General features: G+C 38.7%; 1 protein-coding gene across 1 annotated transcript; it reads right to left on the minus strand.

Annotated features, from left to right (window-relative positions):
- Window positions 1-10415: 10415 nt before the first annotated feature.
- On the minus strand, window positions 10416-18336 carry klf5a (Kruppel-like factor 5a). Its single transcript, XM_051704405.1, has 4 exons — window positions 18034-18336; window positions 15521-16427; window positions 14708-14767; window positions 10416-12061 (listed from the first exon to the last, which is right to left on the minus strand). Exons 1-4 carry the CDS (start codon window positions 18202-18204, stop codon window positions 11883-11885), a joined length of 1317 nt encoding a protein of 438 aa, XP_051560365.1. The 5' UTR covers window positions 18205-18336; the 3' UTR covers window positions 10416-11882.
- Between the last annotated feature and the right edge of the window lie 314 nt (window positions 18337-18650).

An 18650-nucleotide genomic window follows, 5' to 3' on the forward strand; every position in this document is an offset into this window, starting at 1 on the left:
ATGCGATTATCTAATCAGCCAATTGTGTGGCAGCAGTGTAGTGCATAAAATCATGCAGATACAGGTCAGGAGCTTCAGTTAATGTTCACATCAGCCATCAGAATGGGGAAAAAAATTTGATCTCAGTGATTTGGACCATGGCATGATTGTTTGTGCCAGATGGGCTGGTTTGAGTATTTCTGTAACTGCTGATCTCCTGGGATTTTCACACACAACAGTCTAGAATTAACTCCGAATGGTGCCAAAAACAAAAAATATCCAGTGACCGGCAATTCTGTGGACAGAAATGCCTTGTTGATGAGAAAGGTCAACCGAGAATGGCCAGACTGGTTTGAACTGACAAATTCTACGGTAATTCAGATAACCGCTCTGTACAATTTTGGTGAGAAGAATAGCATCTCAGAATGCTATTCTGAGATGCGGGTTGGTGCTGTTTTTGTGGCACGAGGGAGACCTACACAATATTAGGCAGGTGATTTTAATGTTTACAAGCTGCATACGTGCTGAACTTTATAAAGACCTATTTCATCACTGGCAAATGATAGGATGCATTTGCAGGTTTCTACTGATTGTAGATCCACTGCAACCAGCATTATCTTAATTTTCTGTATTTTACATATTCCGTGAGCGTGTTGGCAGGTGAAAGCGCACACTAAATGATTCAGCAGCACGTGCGTGAGCTTTCTGAGTCATTCAGATTGAATTGTGAACCGATTCAGACCGTTCCCTATCACATATGACCAATTAATTGTAAAGAACCGACTCAAATGAGCGATTCATTTGTGATCGGACATCTTTAGTTTTGGATTAAAACTGCCGATAGTAAACACCAGATACAAGACATGATGTAGCGATGTAGTTTTTGTCAATGCTATGCCACTACCTAGTCAAAAATATAGCTTCACTACTGATTTAAAAATTAGCGAAGCTACCACCTCGCTACTCAGAAATGTAGTTAAGCTAATAGCTTCACTATTTGTAGTGTTGCTACTGCCCATCACTGTTCTTCAATATCCTGATACTGTTTTACTGAGTGAGAAACCACTACAAATGATTCAGTAAAATATTGGTCAGAGTGAATCAGACTGAATCGCATTAATTCATGAATTGGCCATCACTAGTTCTGATTCTACACAGCCAACAGAAATATGGGAATCACGTGAAAGTCACTGATATTGTCAGTCAGAGAAATGTTTTTCCGAAAAATGGGAGCATTCATGGTATATTCTTCAAAGGGACTCAACTGGTCTCACGGTAAAGTCTGAGTCCGAGTCAAGACCGAGTCCAAATTCTCCCGAGTCCATGACAAAACTAAGTCCATACAAATATGGTCTCAAGACCAAGTCTAAGACCAAGTCTGGTTTTGAGTACTACAACACTGCCCTACACGTATGCTCACAGTATCAGCAGCTCACTCATTGATTCTCTGCATTTCGGACATGTCTGAAAGAGGCGGATCTCATTTCAGTGTACTGTTGACTTGAGAACTGTTGCAACCAGATCGTTCAGTCATATTTGTGAAGTAGTCGGTGCGGCCCATTGCAATGAACAGTTAACAAAAGCAGACATCACTAATTCAAATATCGTATTACTCCCGGTTATCGCCTCATTTCGAGTCAAAGTATAAGACACGTCTGATAGACTATGATTGAGTAACCTGTGAAACAGTGTGAACTCAAGGTGAGAAATATTCCAACAGATTCAGTCCGATTTGGGGAATTGGTTCAAACAGTTCACTGAAAAGAACCAGTTCAAAAGAACAATTTGTTTACGAACCAGACATCTTTTTCATGCTATCTCTCAATAATCTTCAGATTACACTTCATTTAAAACACTTCATTTGTGAACTAAATTTACCTTTGAATAATCTGTTTTAGACCATCCATGTAACTTTACAGAGAAAGCAAAATTTTAAGGCTATTAAAAAATTCTTAACTCCTGTCCATTCCTACATAGACACTGATTTAAGTTTACTTGATAAAAAAAAGCCAGAATTTACAAAGCATTTACCACGTGAGAACGTGTTTCTGCAATGACACAATCAAACTGAGGCTATAAAATGTTTCCATGCTAACAACTTTAGCCCCAGCTGTTTTAGTACACCAGCTCATGAGATTGCCTCTCAGTGTCATGGAGAAACTGCCATTTTGTTTTCCTAACGCAGAGGTACGGAGAGGCTGAATCACGGACACAAACTCTGCAGGCCAGTGAATCACCCTCTGTTTAACACACAGAGTATTCAGAAAGTATTCAGACCCCTTCATTTTTTCACCTTTTGTTATGTTGCAGCCTTATGCTAAACTGCTTTAAACAAAAAAAACACACAAAAAAAAAAATGTTTCATATCAGTCTACACTCCATACCCCATAATGACAAAGCAAAAAACTGATTTTTGAGAACTTTGCAAATTTATTAAAAAGCAAAAACTAAAATATCACATTGACATAAGTATTCAGACCCTTTACTCTGACACTTGAAATTTAGCTCAGGTGCATCCCATTTCTCTTGATCATCTTTGAGATGTTCCTACACTTTGATTGGAGTCCACCTGTGGCAAATTCAATTGATTGGACACAATTTGGAAAGGCACACCTGTCTATAAAAAGTTGTGGCCCAAAATATTGGCACCCTTAGTAAATATAAGAAAAGAAGGCTGTGAAAAATATATCCTTATTGTTTATCCTTTTTGGTCTTTCATTCAAAATATTCACAAAAATCTGTCCTCAAATAGATATCAAACAATTCCAAACACAACACAAATTTATAAAAAAAAAATGTATATATTTTAGTCAAATATATGTGTGACACAGTTATTGGCACCCTTGTATTCAATACTTTGTGCAACCTCCCTTTGCCAAGATAACAGCTCTGAGTCTTCTCCTATAATGCCTAATGAGGTTGGAGAACACATGGCAAGTGATCTGAGACCATTCCTCCATACAGAATCTCTCAAGATCCTTCAAATTCAGAGGTCCACACTGGTGGTCTCTCCTCTTCAGTTCACCTCACAGGTTTTCTATGGGGTTCAGGCCAGGGGCTGTGGTTTGGATCACTGTCCTGCTAGAAGATCCAACCACAGCCCATTTTAAGCTTTCTGGCAGAGGCAGGTTTTGGTATTTGATAGAGTCCATGATGCCATGTATCCAAACAAGATGTCCAGGACCTCTGGCATAAAAACAGCCCCACAACTGAAGACGTTTGAGTTTGTTGTTGGGTGAGAGCAATCTTTTTTTCTTGAAACCCTCCCAAACAACTTGTTGTGATGTAGGTGACGTCTGATTGTAGTTTTGGAGACATTCTGACCACAAGACCCAACTAATTCCTGCAATTCTCCAGCTGTGATCCTTGGAGAATTTTTGGCCACTCCTCCTTACCCTGTTCGTGGAGACAATATAGACACATGTCCTCTTTCAGGTCGAATCGTAACATCTCCAGTTAAATGGCACTTCTTAATTATTGCCATGATAGTGGAAATTGGTATTTTCAATGCTTTAGCTATTTTCTTATAGCCACTTCCCATTTTGTAAAGCTCAACATCCTTTTGCTGCACATCATAACTTTATTCTTTGTTCTTACCCATTATGATGGATGACTAAGAGAATTTGGCCTGTGTGTTATCTCATATTTTTAAGTCATGGCTGTACAATTTCATGTTCCTTGTCACCCAGGTGTACTAAAAAAAATGTAAAATATGAATGGGAATAATATTTCAAATATATTTTGCTCATAAGAATTTCTAGGGGTGCCAATAATTGTGGCAAACGTGTTTTGGAGAAAAATATTTATTTACTTATGAGATTTTTCCCAACTTTCAATTATTTCAATTAAAGATTAGATTTGTATCCTTTTGAATGAAAGATCAAAAGGATAAACAGCAAAGACATATTTTTCACAGCCTTCTTTGCTCATATTTACCAAGGGTGCCAATATTTTTGGCCAATACTTTAAGGTCTCACAGCTGAAAATGCATATCAGAGCAAAAACCAAGCCATAAAGTCAAAGAAACTGCCTGCAGAGCTCAACAACAGGATTGTGTCAAGGCAAAGATCTGGGGAAGGCTACAAAATAATTTCAGCTGCATCGAAGGTTCCCAAGAGCACAGTGGCATCCATAATTCTTAAATGGAAGAAGTTTGGAACAACCAAGTCTCTTCCTAGAGCTCGCCACCCGGCCAAACTGTGTAATCGGGGAAGAAGGGCCTTGGTAAGAGATGTGACCAAGAACCCGATGGTCACTCTGGTTGAGCTCCGGAGATCATGTGTGAAGATGGGAGAAACTTGCAGAAGGACAACCATCACTGCAACACTCCACCGATCTGGGCTTTATGGCAGAGTGGCCAGACGGAAGCCTCTCCTCAGTGCAAGACACATGAAAGCCCGATTGGAATTTGCAAAAAAGCACCTAAACGACTCTCAGATTGTGAGAAATAAGATTCTCTGGTCTGATGAAATGAATATTGAACTGTTTGGCCTTAATTCCAAGTGTCATGTCTGGAGGAAACCAGGCACCGCTCATCACCTGTGCAATACTATGCCAACGGTGAAGCATTGTGGTGGTAGCATCATGCTGTGGGGGTGTTTTTCAGCAGCAGGGACTGGGGGACTGGTCAGGGTTGAAGGAAAGCTGAATGCAGAAAAATACAGAGATATCTTTAATGAAAACCTGGTCCAGAGCACTCAGGTCCTCAGACTGGGATGAAGGTTCACCTTCTAACAGGACAATGACCCTAAGCACACAGCCAAGACAATGCAAGAGAGGCTTATGGACAACTCTGTGAATGTCCTTGAGTGGCCCTGCCAGAGCCCAGACTTGAACCCAATCGAACATCTCTGGAGAGACCTGAAAATGGCTGTCCACCAATGGTCCCCATCCAACCTGACAGAGCTTGAGAGGATCTGCAGAGAAGAATTGCAGAAAATCCTTTAATCCAGGTGTGCAAAGCTTGTCGCATCATACCCAAAAAGACTTGAGGCTGTAATCGCTGCCAAAGGTGCTTCAACTAATTACTGAGTTAAGGGTCTGAATACTTATGTCAATGTGATATTTTAGTTTTTTCTTTTTAATAAATTTGCAAAGTTATCAAAAATCAGTTTTTTACTTTGTCATTATGGGGTATGGAGTGTAGATTGGTGTGAATTTTTCTTTAAGCATTTTACCATAAGGCTGAAACATAAAAAAAAAATAAAAAAAAGGAAAAAAAATTAAGGTTTCTGAATAATTTCTGAATGCACTGTAGATGCGTACCAGCATCCAAACTGTCTAGGAGGCTTAAGTTTGTCTTCAGCTATGGCAAATAAATGTCATCAGCAGCCATGAGTAACCCACGACCCCTCAACCCCCCTCCGGAGCAGCACTGTTGATGTTTAACAGGGGAAAGTACCCGTTTGAAACCACTGTCCATTAAGGTATTAAGAGCATTATTAGAACCATAAGCTCAAGCTCCCATGTGTTCATTCAATGCTTATTATGTTTCCACAGTGTGTTGGGAGCAGGTCCTCCTTTTCTGTGTGGGTGGTCTGTAAAGCTACACTGGAAAAATTGCACCAAAAGCAGAATGTTGTATCAGCCTGCAGACAGAAGCCCAGATGTGACATTAACTGATTTTAATCTGCTCAATGAGCCAGTAGGCCATTTTCACACTCAGTGAATACAGTATATGGTGCACCTGAATGTTTAATAATATAGTTTAATGTTTAAGTTCCAGAAAGAGGAACAGGAAATGTGGTGTTTCCTTAGTAATTCAACCACACAGTTACAAGACCTCTACTGCTATTTAGAGAAGACGGCCTTTAAACGAAGTATGCATACGCAATTTTGGATTGTATCAGACCCGGTTCCAGATCAAAATCACTGAGGGTGCTTCTGAAAATAGTGAGGGTGCTCTGTATAAAGTGGAGATGTATTGTAATTACTATTTTTTTTAAATACATTAAATCATGTTTAAATACTAGGCTACTAAAACAATGTAAAGAAAGGTTGTTTTTTTTATGCACAAGACATTTATTGCTTCGTTTTTTTTTTCTTCACATGATCTGTCGCTGAAAATGACAGCAAAATGATGCACCTGCAGATAAGGATACACTGATTTGCAAAATCAAGTTCTGATGCAGCATTTTGTGTGTTTGATGGGATTCAAGGAAACCTGCTTGCCAGTTATTAGTCTTACATATTCAGTTGAGCAGAGGTGTGCGATTATTTTGGTACAGGGGCCACATCAGCCGTTAAGTAGATCATGGAAGAGAGAAGATAAAAAGTTCTGCATATTTGTATTTTTTAAGCCCAGAAGTAGTAGTGTACTCATGCACTTAATGAATGATGCACAATTTTCTGAAGTGTATACAGACTGATGGGACCATTCTGTGATTGCCTGAAGTTTTGCTGCTACTTTTCTATCATGAGTTAGTAAAACTGAATAAAGGCTGAGTATAATTATTAATTGTTTATTTTACCATACTTCACTGCAGTGGTAATTTAGTATTCAGTTTAACACTACATCAGGAGTCTGGTTTAATAGTAAAATAAAATATTCTGAAATTATATATTCTAAATTTTTTTTTTTTAATGTTTGCCGCAAAGTGGATAAAGTTGTTTTATTCTGAAAACATTATCAACCTGTTTACACGCTCATGGGTCATGATGTGGGTCTCGTCAATGGTTTGTTTGGCATCCCATTCAGCACACAACTGAATAATACAGGTTGCATGACACTGATAAATGATTACTGCCAGAGTAACATTACATACAGGTGTGAGGGACATTTTACAAATAACACAAAGAACAGTCCTTTTCCTCTCTCACTTGGTTTTGCTCACGTATCCCCTCCGTGTGCGAATGATGTAAAGATCTATTGGGATTTTACTAAAGATCATCACTGAAAAGGTTTGATCGCAGACTTGCCACTAAACAGTACAAGCAGCCTCACGAATGGACACAGAGTGGCTACATCACACTTTACTTTGAGCAGAATTTTGCACTATTGAGCAAAGTTTTTATTTTATTTTTTCGAAGAGGAGAAAGCGTGCATACATGGTTTCCAGATTGCATAAATTAAGTATGACATAAGGCGAAATATTTCCAATTTGTGCAAGTATAAATCTCTGATTGGGAAGTTGCATCTATTATCTGGCAACCCTGAGCATATTAAACGCTTGTGGATGCGCGATAGGTCCCAAAGCCAGATAATGAAAGATCTAATAAAACATGTTCATGATAAATCGACCCGCGGACAGTAGTTTGCCCTGGTCTGCAATTGAGGGTGCTCTAAGGTTCGTTTGAGGGTGCTTAGCACCCTCAAGCACTCCCGTAGAACCGGGCCTGGATTGTATTGGATTTTCATGCTTTTACAGATGCATTTAAATGGAGGGTCACCTTTAATATAGTAATTTAGCTGAGGACTCAGTTTAAGATTTGTCCAAGAAACTCCCTCTGAGAGTTTAAGAGGCTGTAGACTTGTTTTTTGAACATGTAACCCAATGATCCAGCTGCATGATTAGCTCTAGAGGGCAGAGGTAAAAGTGAAGTTGGGTGATATGTGGAGTGCTGTTAATCATTTACATTTATGCATTTGGCAGACACTTTTATCCAAAACAACTTACAGTGCACTTATTACAGGGACAATCCCCCTGGAGCAACTTGGAACTAAGTGCCTTGTTCTAGGACACAATGGTGGTGGCTGTGGGGATTGAACCAACAACCTTTTGCTTACCAGTTCAGTGCTTTAGTCCACTATGCCACCACCACTCTAATTGTGCTTTAACTTTACTGCCTTGGTTATAGGACAATTTAATCCTAATTTTTTTTGTTGACTTGTTTAAATTTCAACCTGAATGTTTTTGGCTGATGGGTCTGAATGTTGTGACAGCAAAATAAAAGATTTACATTTCTGAATTTGGCAGAGACTTTTTATCCAAAATAACCTAATTGCATTCTACTGTACAGTACATTTTATTAGTGTGTGTGTTCCTTGAGAATCAAACTTTGACTTTGGCAATACCAGACTGATATCACTGAAAAATTGGAGAAATGAGGTCGATTTTATTTTATTTTTTTCTACTAAAATCGGTATGCTTTCTGAATTTCCAAACTGCTCCACAGTGGCCGAAGCTGGAACTACAGTTGTGTGCATGCATAACAGTACTGAGACCAAAACTGCATTCTTTACTTCTGAGTAGCAATTCACTCCTACCCCAAACTGTAACCCTAACCCTAAGGGTACTGAGACCACAACATAGTTCTTTCACTTTTTTTTGCAAAATGTAGTATCTTGCTTGCTAGAGACCAAAAAAGATGTGACGTAAAAGGCACATCATAGGCAATTTTCAGGGCATGGACATTCAACTCCTGGTGGCACCTGTCCAGAATTCGGCAAATTGGACCCGAATATGCGTGGGTTAAAAATGGAACTAAAACAAAGATTTCGTGGTGATAATTTTGTAATACCAGCACCATGCCCTACCAGTTGAGGTGAATTTCAAATATTAATAGAGTACTATACTAGTTATATATTATACTTTATCCAACCACATTGACTACCTTTTTTCCATTTATGGCAAGGACATACAATATTTACAATGGGTACATCTGGTGTTCGGATTATGATGGGGTGTGGTACATTTTGATAAGGTTTGGTACATCAGCCAGTCAATGTTACCTCTTTCTGTCACTCATTATCTATACCACAATACATATACATTTTTGAAAGTTTTTTCCTCTCTCTGTCAGACTTTGTTTGTTTACAGCATAGGAAGGCTCATTTGCATTGATCCGGCTGAGACAGGTTATGAGAAAGTGCAGCCCTGTGATGTTTTGAGGTCTAAAGTGAAGGAAAAATAGGGGCTCTATGCATTAGAGCAATAATGTTCACCCTGGGGGTTTAAAACCTCTATGTAGCTACGGAAAAGGGAGGTAGGAGAGGAAGAAAAGAGTGGAGGAGTGAGGAGAAGAGGACTTGTAGGAGTAACAATTCTCAGGAGGAACCTTGAAGAACCTCCTGACTGGGTCCAATGGAGCTTCCATTGTTTGCCTGTCTTTGACATCTGAAGTTCATTATGTCCAGGGGCTGAGGTTTGTCCGAGGAATCAAACTAAGAACATATGTAGCAGAGAGAGAGAAATTCCCCTTCTCTTTAAAAGCAAAGAAAGCATTTATTTTCCTTTGCGGTGTTTCCTGATCTCATTTCAAAAGCTGTATTGTTTCTTTGCTCACAGGGGTCCCCAACGTTTTGGCAGCTTGTTATTCAGTTGCACCCTGAGAAACCGCTGATGCCTCTGAAAGTAAACAGTGCAGTCACCAACAGTGTCCATCCACATGACTCTGGAACACAGCATTTGTATTCCACAATAATTGAGATAACTTTGAGGCATAAATTTAATTATAGATTTTAAATTTTAAGAAGGAACAATGAATGTGAAAGAGGTTGGGGATGAGTAAGAGGATGTTTTCAGTAATCACAGTGGACTCTGGAAAAGATCTATGAACCTATAAGCATAGAGATAATCTGTTCTGGCAATGTGATCTACCATTAAGATGGCAGTGATAAGATCGATTTTGAAAAACTGGAGCTTGTGATGTTTGTGGCATCCATTCTGAACATAAGCTGCACAGAAGCCATACAAATATTTTTACTGTAGTAACATTCTTGCCCATATTAAAATAGAGCTTTTGTCAAATTACTTATTATTTCAGCATTAAAATTTTTACGGGTCACTAATGACATTTGTAATCTTTTAATAGCACCAATATATAAATTATTTCACAACGCCAGTGTTTGAAAGGGCAAGATGTATCTAACCTCAGTAGCACTGAAGGAAAATTCTGAATGGGTTGCCCTAGAAAATAAAAATAATCCTGAGGCATTGTGAATACTTGTTTCACAATCAAAATTGCTCTTTTTTAATAGTACATTGACCAAAAAGGAATTTCCATTAATATTAATTTTCAGATATTATTTTCATTTGGTGGTTTGTCTGAGTTGTGATTTTCTTTCTTTACGATGACTACCATAAGAGATATTCGAACTTCGTGGCATGGGCCCCAAGTGATCTTTGAAACTTAACGTTTCTGTTTTGATCGTTTTATCTCAGCTTTTTGTTGGTAGCTAAAAAAAATTTCATGGGCTTTAGAATCTTCAACAGATAGTGAAGAGACTGGACAACTACTTTATAGTGATTAAGAGAAGTGAACTGGAGTAAATTCCTAGGAATACACCTATGTAAACTATAGAAATGCTGTTTGTCTGCTTAAGGGAGGATGATTAATGATAACTGTGTACCTTTTATTACTCCAGTGTAGTAAGAACTTTCATGGATAAACATTATTATAGCTCTGCATTTACATAATTTGAAATTTGGAAATTTGAAAGAAACTGCAAAAAACTCAGCTAGCAAAAACCATTAAAAATTAAGAAGTTGATTTTATTAGGTTTCATTTCAATCGGTAGGCCAAAAAAAAAAAAAAAGCACTTTTGTCATGAGGACAAACAATTTAGAAATACAGTCTGAGAATCTACAAAGAAGTTTAAGTGAAATATATCTATGTGTAAAAAAAAAAAAAAAAAAAAAAAAAAACATCAAAATATAGTCACACTACCATCTTGAGCAATATGATGCCCTTTTTCTGCTTTTCAAAAAAAAAAAAAAAAAAAGTAACAAAATATTTCAAAATAATATTTACAATAAAATGTCACAGTATTTACATAATGGCATTTCAATTACACAAAACTTGTCAAATTCTACTTCACAAAGCCAATGCAATAAATACATTGATTTTACAAGAAAGAACCGATTGATACTTTAACCCTCTCTTTACTCTTGAAAGGCAGCCGAATTGCTGTAATCGTGAAATAATGGTAACCTGCTGAATTTTTTACCTTCTGTCCATGTATAAACAAGAAAAGTGAAATTTTAGCATGTACTGCTGATAAAAACAAACATCAAAGGCACTTTAAGATGAAATGTGTTCCAAAGGCATTACTTCAAAGAACAGTCACTGTGGTCTCGCACATTCATATGAGCTTATGCATCAATGACAATAGGAAAACAAATGGTCGTCATGCTTCTGTGTGTATAAAGAAGACTGTACAAATCACACAGCTGTCTAAAGCCCTTTTTCATTTCTCATTGCTTTTCTATAGCATTGTTTAATAATTCATGAAAGAATTGCTGTTCAGTAGCAGCACAATATCATCCACAGCTATAAATACTTCAGCAACTGAAACTGCCTGAAGAGGGAATTGCAATATAAATTGCATACTTGAAGGTCCTGTATAAGCAGTAACTATTCCAGTGATGTATAGTTAAGGTCTTTATCATACACATGTATTTATCTTTTCCAGTCTAATTCAAGTGCAAAGTAATAAGGGATTTGTTGCTTAGTGCTTTGAAGATGCACAAGATTTAACAAATCTTGTACATTTTACAGTTTTATTAAATATGTTTAAAAACAAATGTAACTGTATATTTCCATCTTCCATGGAAGTCTTTTTTAGGCTGTGAGTGATGCATCGAAGCTGTCTCATGTACAAGACAACTTATTTACATTCAAGAGAATGGCAAAATGAGAGGAGTGTCTTCAAGGAAATTTGATCTATGCATCCTAAAGACCATTTGTTATAAGGAGACAGAAAGAAAAAGTAGAGATTATGATATCTGAAGGTATTAAACAACAAGAAATTGAATTTCATGGTAATAGCAAAGGTTTTGTCAGTTTATAGTCAACAGCTTGTTTAACAGTGTTGACGAGTCAAAGAGACACATTTTTACCCTAAACATTAGAAGGGACGTCATGGCATAGAGGAAGAAATATGTTGTTCTATTATCTTTTCAAGTGCATAATAATAAGTGTGTGTGTGTGTGTGTGTGTGTGTGTGTTTTGGGGGGGGGGGTCTAATTCTGGTGCCTCTTCATATGCAGTGCGAGATGATCAGAGCGAGAGAAGCTTCGGCTGCACACGGCACACTGGAAGGGTTTGGCTCCCGTGTGCTTCCTGAAGTGACGCGTCAGCTCATCGGAACGGGCAAATCGCCAGTCACAGCCCTCCCACGTGCACCTGTACGGCTTCTCACCTGAACATAGAGCACAATGGGTACCAACTTGGTGAGAGAAATGGGGTAGTGACTAGAGCAAGACAGAAACTGTAGTTACATCCACAATTAAAACAGGTTTGTCTCTTTTCAACCTGTTTTCACATCACTAATACATTAGTAATACTGAGTTAGTAATATGTGTAATCTTTACCTCTCTGTCATCGCTATAGTAACCACAGCAAACATGCATTCAGAGGTGTGGATCTAGCTCATAAAATTCACTTAACGCTATCTCTAAGATTAAAGTATTCAGCATTTCATTATGGTCATGGTGGTTGACAAAACTAAACCCATAGTCAGTCATAAAAAGTCTTACAATGTTTGCCTTTGCAAAATGTAGGTTTAAAAGTTTAAAGCCTATTTTCCACTTCAAGACAAAGTTATTTCTTCCTCCTAAATCAGAACCAGTCTAATAATGCCTTCAGTCTGCCAGCTCCACACACGTGCATGAAAATATAGTGCCCCTTAGAGGTAAAGTCCAATGCTTGAAATTCATAAAAACATCAATAACAGATAATAAAACCTGTTAACAATAAGGTTCTATGTGACAACATTAATAAATGCATTAGGTATCATGAACTAAAAATACATATGTTTTTACAGCATTTATGGTGACACTTTACAATAAGTTTCTATTTGTTAACATTAGTTAATGCATTAGGTATCATAAACAAACTATTAACAATATATTTTTTACACAATTTATTAATCTTTGTTAATGTTAGTTAATAAAACTACAATTGTCCGTTGTTAGCTTATGTTAGTTCTTAGTGCATTAACTAATGTTAACAAATACAACTTTTGATTTTAAAAACACATTAGTGTTGAAATTAACATTAAGATTCACAAATGCTTAATAAGTATTGTTCATTGTTAGTTCATGTTAACTAATGCTGTTAACTAATGTTAACAAATGGAACCTTATTGTAAAGTGTTACCGCGTTTATTAATCTTGGTTAATGTTAATTTATAAAAATACAATTGTTCATTGCTATTTCATGTTAGTTCAAAATGCATTAACTAATGTTAACTTATAAAACATTACATAAAGTACTGTAAATGTTAAATTATATACTTTTGGTTAATTAACATTAACCAAGATTAATTAGTGCTGTAAAAGTAATGTTCATTGTTAGTTAACTAATGTAGTTAACTAATGTTAACAAATACAACCTTATTGTAATGTGTTACCATGAAATAAATAAAAACATAATAAAATACTATATTTAGACTACTTAAAGAGAGGTTGATTACAAATTGTTTGATGCATTTGTGCATTGTAAGCATGAAGTTTTTAAAGTTTTTATCAGATTATTTAACACCAGTACAAGCTGAACAGTACCTGCAAACAACATTACAACATGTTTTCATTTATCATGACTCTTCCCTATAAGTACTAATAGAAAACGGGAGCAGAATAACTATAAAGAATGATGCAAGTTCAGCTGTTTCAACCTCATGCAATAGGTGCGGTGCTCCAAAAACAATTAACTAACTAAACGTCAGAACATGTGCCTGTCTTGGAGCTTTGACGTGTGAGGTGAGCCCCAAACAGGAATCCTGTAATGACTTGTTTGGATTGCTTTTATCATACGCTGTCTGCCTGAGGCCTCTCTCTTTTCTCCGAGGACTGGTTGGATTGGGTTTTTATCTTGGGTGGTTATCTGGTAACAGTGAGGGTTCTTATAGCCAAAGAAAAAGAGGAAATATTCCCCCATTTATTAATCACAACCGTTAAAATTACCGGGATAGTAGGAGCATCTAAATACACAGGTTACACTACTGGGTTAAAAATTTGGGTTTCTGTTTGGTGTTGGAACATGGATATCCAAGCTCATTTTACCAGCTGTTATTCAAGATTGCTTGAATGTAATAAGATTCATTTGACAATAAAACCTGCAGTCTAATTATAATGCCCTCTCTGACATGCTGTTTACTCAAATTCAGCAACACTAAATTGAACAGTCTAATCCATGCCATGTCAAGTCCTACAGAGAAGAGTGGGTGGCATTATCTTATCATAATAGTACTTTAAAACCATTATGAATCAGTAATTAGGCTTACGACTTGGTGACATAAATAAATCTATACATGGAAAAATCGAAATGGGGATTGCCTGATAAGTCATAGTGATTAGGTGCTTGCTTATCCTTCACATACCAAAGGCCAGGTTCTGGAATGTATGAATATTTACTAACAGAAATCCCTTTGGGTCAAATGAGGTGTGCTGTTCTGTTCATTTCCAAACAGATACTCAATTTATTTTTCAAAATATAATTTGTCGACATGGGGGAGTGGAGATTGAACAACACTGAACAATGAAAATGTTTTTCTACCGATAGTTACAAATATAGCCTAGAGGTCATTCAAATATTGGACATTATAATTTGACATGAAAAGGAAGTAGAAAAAGCTGTTACTGCTGATGTATTTGGGCACCCTTTTGGTGCAACCTCATATTAGGGGGAGATGCAGGATTGCTTTCAAGCAGCGTGCGAGAATGAACGCATGTGCATGCCAGCAACACACTTCTGCCCAGCAACATGACAGTAAAGTGCCAAAATAGGAGCCAGGCCCAGCTTTATCGAACATAAATAAAACCATTTTTAATTGGTGAACACTTACCAGTGTGTGTCCTCAAGTGAGCTTTCAGGTGTGACGACTTGGTGTAAACTTTCTTGCAACCTTAAAAAAAGATATGTTTTTTTGTTATTCAAAACAGTTAAGTATTTTTGTGTTTGACAAAATGTTAGGAAGTTGTTGATAATAAAAAAACAATGCAATTATTACGTTTAATGCATAAATAGTACCACAAGAAGGTGATTTAATATATTTTCAAAAGAGATTCAAAAACATGAAAGTCACCAACACATAATCGGTTGCTTTATTCATCACCACAGTCACAAACGAGAACATCCTGTTCTTTGGTTTCAGTACATCTTCTTTACAATTAGGAATCCAAAAGCCATTTCATCTCATTAGCTGTAAAACCCCATTCAGTGAAGTAAAGCAGTGATGGGTTCTAAATTGCGGAGCACAATGCTTCAGACATGCAGCTTCTTAGCGTAAATGCACTATTAATGGCACTGTGAGGCTTGTCTGTTTTACAATTTGCCCAGTCAATTTGATGCAACAGGATTCAATAACAATCAGCCTGACGTCAACACTTTGGCATTTGTTTTAAGCACTGGTTAAAAGGCTTTGGCCATCTCTGAATTATTTAACAGCAGATTCAAGCATGTGAGTAAGAAAGCACAGTAGAAGAAAGTGCAATGCTCCTAAAAAACAACAACAAAAAAAAAAACAACAACAACTTGGCTATACACTTGGCATAATAACTGTTGGGTAAATGTTGCTTTTTATATTTGCTTGTTGAAACAAACAGCACAGTTGGACTACATGATGATACTGGGAAATGACTGTTTACATTCTCTGTACCTGGAAAATCACAGTGGTGTATCCGTCTCTTCTCGAGGTCCGGGTTTGTCCTTCGGTTGTAGCGGACAGGCATGGACCCAGTGGTGGCGGGAGCTCGTGTTAAGGTGGGGGTCGGGTGACAGGGTGCATGCACAGCCATTTTGGAGGCGATAGTGGCAGCATAAGATGGTGGTGGTGTCAGATTTTGAAGCAGTTCCTTCTGTCTATCAGGACTGCCAGGTTCTGAAGAGGGAGGTGAAGGGGGAAGGTAGGGCATTTTGGGCTGTGAGTGGGGCTGACCCTGGGGGTGGACGAAGTGACCCGGGCCGAGAGGGTACCCGGAGGCAGGCATGCCACAGTATGGCTTGGCAGCAGTCTGTTGAGTCGCTAAGTGCAGGTCGTGGAAAGTAGGCATCTGTGAGGGCATAGAGTGAGAGTGAGGGTGGGAGTGAGAGTCTGTGACATTCTGATGGTGAACGTCAAGCTCTGAGCAGAGAAGCTGGAAAAGAGGCCCATCCTGAGGGATGTCAAAGCCTTGCATCTCCTGCTTGATGAAGACACCGCTATCGTCTTCCACAGTGTTGATTTCAGAGCCTGGAGTGGAATTCGAATTAAAGATGCTGGTGAAATCTGGTAACGTGGGCAGAGCAGGACCAGTTGTGCTCACCGGGCACTGCGGATGAGAGAAAGGAGCTGCCACAGGTTCAGTTTTGACCTGGCTGGGCACTGAAGGCCGCGCAGGTCGGCACAGCCCCGTTCTTAGGTAAGCTATATCAGGCAGGTAGACATTCATGTTGATGCTGTAGGGGGAACCCTGGTCGTCCCCGAAAAACTGGTCCACTACAGAGGCACTGTCTTGCCGTGACTTCTTTGGCTCGGGGAGAGTCACATGTTGTGGAGACAGATATTTATCCATCTCTAATTTAGCCTAGAGAGCAAAAGAGAGAGGCAAAGATTTTAAGATTGCACTGCAGCTGTAACTGCGCTTAAGGACAAACACGATAAACAGACTTCAGCATAATAATTCTGCAACTGCTGAAATATCGCATACTCTGCTACTGTCAGCAAAGCTGGCAGGTGCTCCTGGGACTTCTTGTGTTGGCTGAGCACATACACAGTATTTATAAAATTTTAGGAACGCTTGCAAGAATGCATACTGTATATTAATTTACGGTTTCTAAAATGGCCAACCTGCCTGCTTACTCAGCTAACCAACTTGTTCAGAGACACACTTGCGATTGAAAGCATGAGAGGCTTCAGTTTACAATAAAATCTCAGGTCTGTACATCTACTGTACATGTGAATCACTGTCATGAATGTTCGAGAATTGTCCCTCACATGAACAGACAGGAACTTTGATGTATGTGAAGCGAAATACATCATTCACATACAGTATCACTAGATGATATAGTGTAACTTAGCCAAAGACCCAAGAAACAAACCATTTATGGGATGATTGCAGTGAAATAATTACAATGTTACTATCAATCTATGACTACAGTGGAAAACACAGACACAAACAAGCCTAGAAAGTCTCTAGAAATACAGCTTCAAATTCTAAATGTATTTCTATATGAACCCTAAAAATCAGGAAATGATGTTTTAACATATGATCTGTGAATTTTTGATCATGTATAAAGTTTGTTGAGAGGATAAAGCGAGTGTCCTGCTGCATAAGGTTGTATATAGCAGTCAGAGGTAAAACATTTATCAAGTCCTCTTCAATACATTTGTGCTACATTCCGCCTAAGACTGTAAAACAGCGCTCATACCACAAGCTCAAAACAGACTTTGCTGACGGGTGGAAAGCATTCTGAAAAGATTGCTCATCCTTTCCAAATTAATGCCATCCAATTATCATAAAAATGTAATCAGCGGAAAATAATAAATCAAGGCCCGTTCATTACTTGCTGCTGTTTGTAACCTCTACAGAGTCGCGTGTGGAATAAACAAGAGGTAGAAAAAGGCCCCGCTCGCGCACACATACAGTACACACTCGGAATGCCAAAGCTCTTTAAGTGCTCTTTACGCGGCTGCTACGCATTGCTATTTCTGGATTTAGATCTTCCAGCTGTTCGCCGGACATGTATCTCTTTCACAAGTTTTCAGATTGAGGGTCGGCGTTGCTGGGAAGTTTCAGACCGGAGCGCGAGAGAAACGCGCGTGGTGAGGAGGGGGAGTCAGTTGTTGACGGTTCGGTAGCCAAGAGACCAACTGCAAGCAACTGACATGAGTCTGTGCGCTATCCGACCCAGCCCAACCTCCTCTCCCTTCAGTGACAACCACGGGGAAATCCCAAAAAGATCACCAAATCCTTCTGAAATATACTCATGTAATGAGCAAAGAGCGCTTTAATTAGACTAGATTCTGATGCATTCGTGGAGCATGCAGCCGTGTAATTTACAACGGCCCATCTTTCACAAGCATCGATGCTTGTTATCTTTAATTCATCCAGTGATGCAGTCCAACCTTCTCGCCAACAAAGAAAAAGCGAAACTCCATCATGCACAGAGCTCAGTTTAAAACACAATTACCTGAGAGTAGTCGTTTGGCAAGCACCTTTCCGTATTGGGATTCTTGACTTCAAAGGAAAACAGAGAGGAGTCCTCCTGAAATCCGTCGGATAATGAGGGTTTGAGAAGAGAGAGGAACTCATCTTGTCCCGGTACGAGCGCAGCGCTCATCGCAAGAAGCGTAGTGGCCATAAACCCGTGGATGTGACGGAGAGAGCGTCCGTAAAATGTGTTTTGATAGACGTGGAGTAAAGGGAGATGAGTGTGTGTGGTGCATGGAATGACACCCGTGCTTGTATATGCGTGCGCGCTTTCGGTTCTAATGTCCCGTTTTGCCTCGCTCCGCTCCTGGGGCTCCGGCATATATTTATGAACGCTGACGGGGCGGGGCGTGTCTGTCAGGGATTGAGAAAGTGAGACGGCTACACCTTACTACAAACCCGTGAAAACGGAGGGCTAGCCTTAAATCTGTCAAGCCTTATACATGTTTTCTCGGTATTAGAATGACATGATGGCTGTGGAGGATAGTCTATAAACAACAGAGCTGGGAAAAAATCACTGAATGTAAAGATTATTGTGAATTTAAAGGATATTTTGTGACAACTGCTTTCAACCTTGTTAACCGATGTTTGCCCGCA

This window comes from Myxocyprinus asiaticus, chromosome 8, assembly GCF_019703515.2.
Source record: "Myxocyprinus asiaticus isolate MX2 ecotype Aquarium Trade chromosome 8, UBuf_Myxa_2, whole genome shotgun sequence".
NCBI classification, from domain to species: Eukaryota; Metazoa; Chordata; class Actinopteri; order Cypriniformes; family Catostomidae; genus Myxocyprinus; species Myxocyprinus asiaticus.